This window comes from Orbicella franksi, chromosome 7 (assembly GCF_964199315.1).
Source record: "Orbicella franksi chromosome 7, jaOrbFran1.1, whole genome shotgun sequence".
Lineage (NCBI taxonomy): Eukaryota > Metazoa > Cnidaria > Anthozoa > Scleractinia > Merulinidae > Orbicella > Orbicella franksi.
This window is the reverse complement of record NC_138151.1, coordinates 26,229,490-26,238,840: the sequence shown is the minus strand read 5'-3', so window position 1 is coordinate 26,238,840 and position 9,351 is coordinate 26,229,490. Positions and strand designations below refer to the sequence as shown.

The 9,351-nt window shown below is 40.8% G+C and overlaps 1 protein-coding gene across 2 annotated transcripts; it reads left to right on the top strand.

The window, feature by feature from the left end:
* The first annotated feature begins 1,461 nt into the window (after window positions 1-1,461).
* On the top strand, window positions 1,462-8,499 carry LOC145493220 (uncharacterized). 2 transcript variants are annotated; one of them, XM_081472638.1, is made up of 3 exons: window positions 1,462-1,768; window positions 2,974-3,162; window positions 4,640-8,499. In XM_081472638.1, exons 2-3 carry the CDS (start codon window positions 3,006-3,008, stop codon window positions 8,419-8,421), a joined length of 3,939 nt encoding a protein of 1,312 aa, XP_081328764.1. In that variant the 5' UTR covers window positions 1,462-1,768; window positions 2,974-3,005; the 3' UTR covers window positions 8,422-8,499. The 2 variants fall into 2 exon arrangements, with proteins under 2 accessions (XP_081328764.1, XP_081328763.1); XM_081472637.1 differs by lacking the exon at window positions 1,462-1,768 and having other exon boundaries at window positions 2,531-3,162.
* Window positions 8,500-9,351: the final 852 nt, after the last annotated feature.

Here is a 9,351-nt window from a genome sequence, read left to right as displayed (position 1 = left end):
AAAATGTTGTGTGTTTTATTCAGAAAAATTATGTGTTCTATGCCACGAAAAACTAATATTCATTACTTTACTGTGTCGACTTTTACGTCAAAAGTCCGTCGAACACGACTATTAGCGTAGTCGTCAATTTGACATTGATTTTTGCACGAAATGTAAATTTAAATGCCTTTTAACATCACAGAATAAATTACGATACATCATATTATCATAGCCTTACACAGTGACTAGTCTTTTAACCGAAGCGATATTCTTACTGAGTTTAGAGCGAACAGATTTTAAACCTGCCTCTAAAAACTTCCTGAAAACGCTTCTGAAACCCATTCTTAAGTCCAGGGATAAAATTCATCATTGATTTCACCCTTGCTACCTGTGGGTGTCAGTAAAACTAAACCGGCCCCCGCTAATTCAGCATGTAACGTTAGCCTTTGACAATCAGCTGGTTAAACATGTGCCGGTTCTTGAGTTTCCTTTTGTTTCCACACCAGTTGTTAGACGGGTTTCCTATCTTTAATTTATTGGTTGTCGCCAGCTAGTGAATTCACAGTTTTTGTCAACACTATAAATGCCAGATGAATTTCGTTACCACCGTATTAAAAACACTGATCACATCTGTGAAGGTTAGAAAAGTCTCAGAATCTGACTGAAACATTCATGCAAGTTATCACAGGTATGTTTCTCGTAATATTTCTAATTCATAAACTTGTACTAATCGCCCTCGCCTACAGTCCTCATTGTTCATCGTTTACAGGACAGAAAGTTTAATTCTCAGACTTTAAAATCTGTACACATCGCCGGAACACAAATATTTCTTCCAGGGATAAATCTGTTTATCAACCAGTTTCTTTTCATCGTTTACGTTATGAAAACGCAAATATAAATTGATAATATAATAAAACAGCGAACTTGGAATTCTGCAGCAATAATAAGACGACGTTACCAGTGGCACTAAAGATGTTAATATCGCTATTATCTCACAGCTTAAATACCAAATACGAGTTTCATTGGCTGCATTTTACAGTGATAGTTTAATAGTTCATTTTTATTTTAAATATTCACACAAAATAAAAGAACATCGATCGATGTCTGGTTTTAAGCGAGGATTAAGTCAAAGAGCAGATGTGCATCAATCAATCTGCCACGACCCCTCCCAATGAAGGGTAAACAAATTCACTTTTCAAATCGATCACGAAATCATGAAAAACCTATCCTTGCCGTTTTTGTGTTAAAATCTATTTACCATGTTAGAAGAATACCGAAGAATATCTACATACAGGCTCTTTATGTTTCTTTGCTCGCAGCTTATCCCTGTTTTAAGAAGTCTTGCTTTTTTTTGGACACATTTAGCAGGTGATTTTATGGTCTGTACCCTCAGCAAATCAGCTGCCATATTTGAAGTTTGTAAAAATGGCATCATTAGCAGGTCACTGGCACACGTGGCGCGGGCTCAGGAAGCCAACACAGTGCATTGCTCACCCGTGTGCAATTCTGATTTGCTAATACCAGCAGGGCACGTGTGTGTGATTGATGACATCAGTTCCACTGGTTAAAAAGCTTCATACCTTACAAATTCGTTTTCGAAAGGCACTAACTGATGGTCAAGCACACTTCATAAAATATGGTGAATTTTATCTGATTTTTCTGTTTTGATTCGCCCACAGGTGTGTATTATCTGGAAATGCCATTTTAACTAATATTGGCTGTATCAGTGGACAATTTGTATACTTTCGAATGTTCAGATGATCAAAACTCCCGCTGACAACTTTTAGAGGTGAGCCGCGCAGTCATTATTTTACACAACAAGCTTGGGGACTCGAAAGCGTTTATTAAATTGTGTACAAAGGGAAATAAAGAAATAGCAATATTTTGAATCAACCTATATTTTTTTATTGTATGTTAACGGAGAGACACACTGACAAATTAATAGGCTTTCGTAAAATTTATTTACACATCTTGTCAAGATACAGTGCGATAGTAATCGCTTAATTAGTTTGATATCTTCATGTATTAAACAAACTGGCTTAACCTGGAGAATGCTCTCGTTGATAGTTTCATTTAAAGTTGGTATTCCTTAAGGATACTTCCAAACAAAGTTGCAACAAATGCTCTTATTTCGGTAACTGATTGAAATCACGTGTGATATATTATTGACAGCGCTAAGAAGTATCGATTTGAACTATATATTTGATCTGTGCCTCTCCAAACACTTTAACTGGATAGATTTTCGACCTATATTGAAGTATCTGTTCTCACTGATGACGTTTCTATTTGGTATGTGTTTTGTGTCATTGAAGGGACTTTTGTCGCGAATGAATTTCCTTTTATACGTTCGTTAACGTCGCAACGTATCTTTTCTTATTAAATTCAAACCAGTTACCTGCTACACCTGTCATACAAATAGAGTAACAGTGCATGGAAACAACGCGTACAGCCTGCGAACAAAATTTTATTTCTCCAGGGCAACTCTAATAATCAAAAGAAGATTAAGAATCATGTTGTACCTAATGTCAAAATTGTTTTTTTTTACTCTTAATTAGTAGTTTCATTTTGTACACATTGATTTTTTTGCATATGGTGACATGTACCAAATAATTCTAATTCAATTAACCCAACGAAGCTATTGTTTGACTGAGCTATTGTTCGATTTGGTACAAGTGGAAAATGACGTTGGACGTTGGAATTAGCGGTTGCAAGTCTTATATGGGGGACGATAAAACTTTTTTGACAAAACTGTCACGCACTGATCTTAACAGCATTGGTCGGTGACTGCTATACTTATCATAATCAGTAGTTTTACTATCACATGAAATATTAGATTGAATGGTAGGCGTGTGTGGATGGGGCGCTGAACGGGATCCGTTCTAATACATGAATTTTTGTAAAATCATTGTTTGGATCGCCGTGGGGTTAAGATGTATTTTTTAGGGGCAACATTAATTAATGACTGTTTCAATGTTGAATTTGTTTCTATTGCAGTGCCAACGAGTCGCTCTCAAAAATTCAAAAGTATGAATTACAAGGAGTTCGCCGAGTTTTTTAACCACTCGAGGGAGGCAGCAGATCTTTTGGGTACCAGTTCCCTATTGAGAGATCAGACGATCGACCGCTTACAAACAAATGGTGGCTACAGGGGGCCTGGTGACAAAATGAGAAATGGAAACGAGGGTAAGGATTCTATTTGGTGCCTGCCCTTTTTTGTTTTGACTATTTAGACGGCTTTGAAACACACATCTTACTTGTCATCAATGATTGCTTAATTTTGTCGCGCTGAAAGCTAGATTTATATTTTCAAACTCCGTTAACTACAATATTAGCGACCAATTTGCGATGGAGAGGTTTAAAAAGCAAAGTAAGAACAGTACTACATCTGTTTATTTAATTTGTTGTTGTTGATTTCTTATCACAGTGAAATGCACGATTAAGGGTTCTCTGTTCAACGAAAATATCTGAATAGCTTTTAAGGGGACTAGAGGTGGATAATCTTGTTTTTGAAGACTGTATTGTGTTAAGAAAGCACAATCATTATTGGTAAACTAAGCTGTTCTTCAGTCCTAGTGCTTGACAACAGAGAACAGCCTGTAAGCTTGTGGGTTGATGCTGGTGACATTTCAAAATCGCCTTAGTAGGGAAGCAAGCTGCCGCATCATTGTGACACTATTTACACTATTTACACTGTTTACACTGAACGGATTGAAGTAATTAGAAAAAAACTTGACTCATTCTTCGCTCGAGAGAGGTCTAGCTTCGAGTCCGACATTTTATAGCGAGGACGATGGTCTACAGTCATCCTTTTAGTGTGTGGCAAATTGGTCGCAAAACGTTGCAGTATAGCGACAACCATTTAGAGACAACGTACGGAGTTTTGCAAGGCTACATCATCAATATAGAATGTTTCTGGTCAGATTCAGAGATATCTCTGTCTCGAGGGTAACATCTCTCTCCCTTTCAGAGGCCTCTTTCGTGTTACTTTGACATTTCGGAGGCTGGGGTCCCCCACGCGCAGCCTTCTCCTTTTTCCGCCCTTCGCTCACCCCGCTAGGGAGCCTCTGTGAAGGAAAGAGAGGGGTAAAACCTGAAATCTGCATGCGTAACCTGGCTAGTCGGCCATCTAAGAAATATAAGTTTAGGATCAAGCCTTTTAGGGGCCATAACACATATCAGTATAAATCTACTAGCGTTCTATCACGAATGTCATTCGATGATTGGCTAGGTTACTCACTCTCTGTTCTGTTGTAGATAGTAAGTAGCCTAGCAGTGTGTGCTTGTTGACGAACTTGCGGCCGCTTCTTTGCGTCTTCGAGGTGTCTGTAAAGAGGATGTAGATAAAGTTTTGAACGACTAGTAGATTTACACTAAAACAATTAGATTATTCGCTATCCATTTCTATGTGTGATAGCTGACTCGGGCTGCGCCCTCGTCAACAACTATATATCACGCGATAGAAATCTCAAGCTCATAATCTTACTGTTTAGTAGCATTTTGTAAATTTGGTAATGTGGTGTTCACGTGTTACCGTGACTCGTTAGCACATATTTCTACACACAAAACTACTAAACTGCAGGCTAAGATGTATTACTAGCTATTGTGGTAACTACCTATCAACTTCGTGGAAACGTAACATCTCTAACGTTCCTTTTTTTAGATGTCAAAGCGTTGCCGCCAACCACTCCTGGCACAAACGAAGCTTCTTATCACATGGACAATCAACGGAATGGACCCAACTCATGGATTGCCTGTTCAAAAACATTACACAGCTTGCTGGAGCAATACCTCAACGAAAACGGTACATTATCATCATTCAGGCAAGTATTCGAGAAAAACAGTTTGCAAGAGAAAAAACACGGAGACCACGGTGGGGAAGCCCAAGGTCACGTGACTTCTCACGAACCTCCTCCGCTTCTCCATCGCCCCACTAAGCGATCCTTGGAGCATAGTCACGCGACTATTAGGTCAGCAGATCCTAAGTGCTCCCGACTAGAGGACTATTGTGCTTTTGCCGAGCAAAATCCCGTGCGAAGGAGAAACGAGACAAGTAGTGCTAGGGAGGAAATGTTTGAAAAGACTCGAACCCTTGGAAATTCATTGAAGCCACTAGGACCTCCCCCACCCCTGTTAAAACAACCAGCAGTGTACAAGCATGAACGGGAAATCCGCTGGGGAAGCCTCCAAAAGCATTATACAAAAGACAACACTCCCGATCCTGCAATAGACTGGAGAACATTAAGGAATAACGGGGGATGTAAACATAGTGCAGCGACTTTTCCAGGGAACGTGTCGAGAAATGCGAGGACTCCTGGTGACCAATTTCAGAGAACAGAGTCGCTTAAAGCTAAACCTGTGTCGCCTTCTTCAATTGTAAAACAGAAATTGTTTTCTGCAGAGCCTGTACCAAGACAAATAGAGAGCCCAGACAATTCGACATGCGGAGGTTACGCATTTGACCACATGGCAATGCCGAAAATCGTGGCAGTGCATTCTGTATCACGAGGCTCACAGGATGAAGACGAATGGGCGAAAAACAAAGCTTTTATTTCTCGAGCTAAAGCCAATCAGAATAAGCCTTCCTACAGTGGTGCATCAGTAGAGGAAAGAGGAAAGGGCCATTCGCAAACAAGATCTGTTAGAGCGCAAAATCAGCAAACTATTGCTCAAGGTCATCCTCGTTATCAGGAAACCAACCAATCTGCTTTTGGTAATATGACTAAGAGCTCTTCGGAGGAAGTTACCTTCGAACGTTATGTGCTCTATCACCTGCTTTCCAAGTTCCAAGGAAACGTTGAACAGGTCAAACGTGTTTTAAAACAGAACCTGATGCAAGAGTGGCTGGCCTACTCTCAAGGAAATGTGGATCCTAGACAACAAACGTTTGAAGGAGTGAATTTTTACGAGCTGCGGAAACTCTATGAAATTTGGTGTCAGTTGCAAAAAAGCCCAAGAACGAACGCAGTTCGAGGTAGCACTGTACAAACAATTTCAAATGCTCAGAACTCCAAGTCGAATCGCGTAGACTATGATTCTAGAACAAATTTTCAACAAAACCCAGAGGTTTGTTATCGGAACAATCAAAGTTCTCCAAATCTTCAGCGATCGAGGCCAGCTTCGTGTCCTCAAGGAAACAGTCCTTTGCATAGTGCTCGTAGCATACATCAAGGGATTCCTCGGTCCTCTGTGAATCCATCTCGAGTTACCCCAAACTCACAGCACAATGGTATCGTCCAGGGACCCATTAGAAGCGGAACAAACAAGGATATCCCGATACATGTTCAAGAAAAGATTTATACTGTTTCACAAAATTCAGGAAGGGGAGCAAATCGCCCCGACTCCTACCCTGCATCTGCAGTTTATCATAATCAACACGACACCAACGTAAGACCTGGTAACATCCACGCACAGACGTCAACTAGTCAGCGTCATGCAGCGCTGGCTTTGAGCTCTGACATGTGTAATGTTAAACGCAAGTCTGATGATCAAGTCAAAGCTAATGATATTTTCCTGACACAGCATGTGCACGAAAACGTTCCAAGGAATCAATGCGAAACTTACGGAGATACTCCACAGAGAAACGTCCTCAAACAAGAAGAGGAAACGACCACGACGAACATTTCACTCGCAAGCCTTCTTCAGCATTTCCCACAAACGATTTCCAAACCAAGTCAAAATCAGTCTTTGCCTTCGGTTAATTCACCCTTGTCGCCATCAAACAACGTTTTACGCAGCAATATTTCCGTCAAATCATACAATGAATCTGGGCAGCGTTATCGGCATCCAGTGGAAAACGGCGTCCGTCCAGAATCGCGGGAAAAAGACGCCGTGCACGGCCAAGAAACAAAGGCAAGTTATCTCTGGCGTTTCAAAGGGGGAAAGTTAATCAGCGACAACATGCCAAGTATCAACAGAGGAGAACGTCTGACTGAAATCGAGCTTGATGATCTAGTATCTAGTCAGCAGAAACATACTGAAGTGGAGGTTTCTATGGAGGCAAAACGTGAAGTTCATACTTCTGGTCAGCAGTCTTATCACAAAGTATCAGCCTCGATATCACTTCTGGCAAATGAGCAGAGATGCAATACTCAAACAACTCAGCGGTCTTCTTTAGCAGACGATCAACAACACAAGAAAGTATGTGGTGCCGCAGCTTCCGGCCAGCGGTGCTACTGCGTTTTAGATCAGAAAGGATGTCCACAGAGCACACAGAAATCAAGTGATCCTATTCAGAGCATGCAGCGCATGATAATCAGAACTTCTCGAAATTCTCCAGCAGGGAAAAACACCTCACCAATTCAAAGTCAAATTTCAAACGTTAAAATAAAAACAGAGAGAAGTGTTTCTTCCACTCATGATGAGCCTGTGTACCAACGATCTGATACAACCGTCCTGGTTTCACCACAGGCCAACCATCATTCGAGCGTCCATGTGTCACAGGGAGGCAAAAAAATTGATGCTACCCTTGATGCACAAGGTAACCAAGCGTCATGTGCAAGCCTTCGCGTTTCACCTGTTGCACAAACAAGTCAACAATCGAACGCAACTTTCTACGCTTCACGCAACGCACAGGCAAACCAGCAATCTCATAGCACTGTTACCATCGTATCCAATCCACAGGCAAACCAACACTCCAGTCTCGTTTCGCCCACTGCACAAATAAGGCAACATTCTGACGCCAGCTTACATGGTTCACACAACGAAAAGGGAAACCAGCAATACAATACTTCAAGGAAGGCACAGCTCTCGCAACAATATAATGCTTCACTGCATATTTCACGAAAACGTAAGGAAAGCGAACAGTTCAATGGAAACTTACATGCTCAGACAAACCAGCAATCCAATTCAAGCTTCCGTGTTTCACTTAATGCACAGGCAACCCAACAGCCTAATACTAGTTCGAACAGCAGTCAGCAATCAGACGTTTCGCGTAATACACAGAGAAACCAACGCCATTCAAATACAAGTTTCAAACCTCTAGGTACTGCACAGGAATACCAACAATCAAATGGTAGCTCCAAAGCTTCGCGTAACTCACCGTCGGGCCAGAAATCGAACGCGAACCCCGAAATTTCAAAGGTAAATAAGATAGTGCCTAAGGTAGAGAAAAATACTTCTTGCCAGAATGGAAATCGCAAGAAGACTGAAGCTTCGACTGCCATCAAGTCTGAAAGAACAAACGATAAAAACTGTAGCTTCCTAACATCCCTTCCCCCGAAAAAACAATACACTTCGCTTCAGCAGCTTGCCAAAAAAGTTATCGAGACTAGGCAGAGATTTGAGATGGAAAACATTCCTTGGAAGAAAAAAATCTTAAAATCTCTCGAAGGAGTGTTGATGAAACGGCTCCGAAAAATTGAGAAGGAGACTGGGGAACAGGCTGACCTAGGAGGTAGAAAAGGTTTTGAGACTGAAGCAAGTACAAAGGAACAGAAAACTTAGAAATAGGAGAAAAACTGCAAAGACGAAAAAAGTTAAAACAGAAAATTTACTAGAATATTTTAAAATCACAATAATAAAATAAACACACTTAAAATTGTTTTGCTTCTTTTATACTTCTTAACCCTTTGTATATTCTTATCCACATTCAACTGAAATCAACGAAACTATCTCTTGAGTGGTAGACTACCCCTAGAAGGGTCCATGTAGTAAATATTTCGTATTGCAGAATTGCTGCCACTCAAGCCCATATTGCACATAGACAAGTTTTCCAATATAAGACATGGCAAGCTAAATGGTGCGTATGATCGAGTGGTTCAGGGACCTGGATTTGAATCTGGTGATCCCTGGTTCAGGTCCTTTAAACTGTCATTAACTGGCTTTGTTCTTGGGGGAGTACTCTCAGAAAAATGTGGTGGGGGGTGTGCAGTCCGCTTCTCAAAACCCCCACCCTATTTATGATCAAAATCTGCGATTTTCTCTCCCCTTTTTATGACCGGACCAAAAATTCGATACCCTACTTATGATCGTTGCGGCTGACACAGTTGTCCTGTTTTGAAGGGCTTTTGTTGATGGTCTTATCGATAATGATGAAAGAAATAGCTTTTACTTAAAAACATACCCAATTTAAGACTTGAGTACAGAAACCTTACCCTATTTTAAAAGAGCAAAATGGCCAAAATGGATACCCTATTTATGACCAAAACGGCTGAAAAATGATACTCTTTAGGGCCGCCCATACCTATATAGCGCATATAAGGATGTATCCCCCCCAACCTTGTTCGCAACTGTCCTAAGTTAACATTCTCGGCTCCTTGCCAGCGGGTCATCCTACCACTGACTGGGATCTATTTTGCAATTTTTTTTCAATTAGCACAATAAAAAAGTTCAGTCTAATCAACTATAGAGTGTTTTCAAATGAGGTCACGGCAG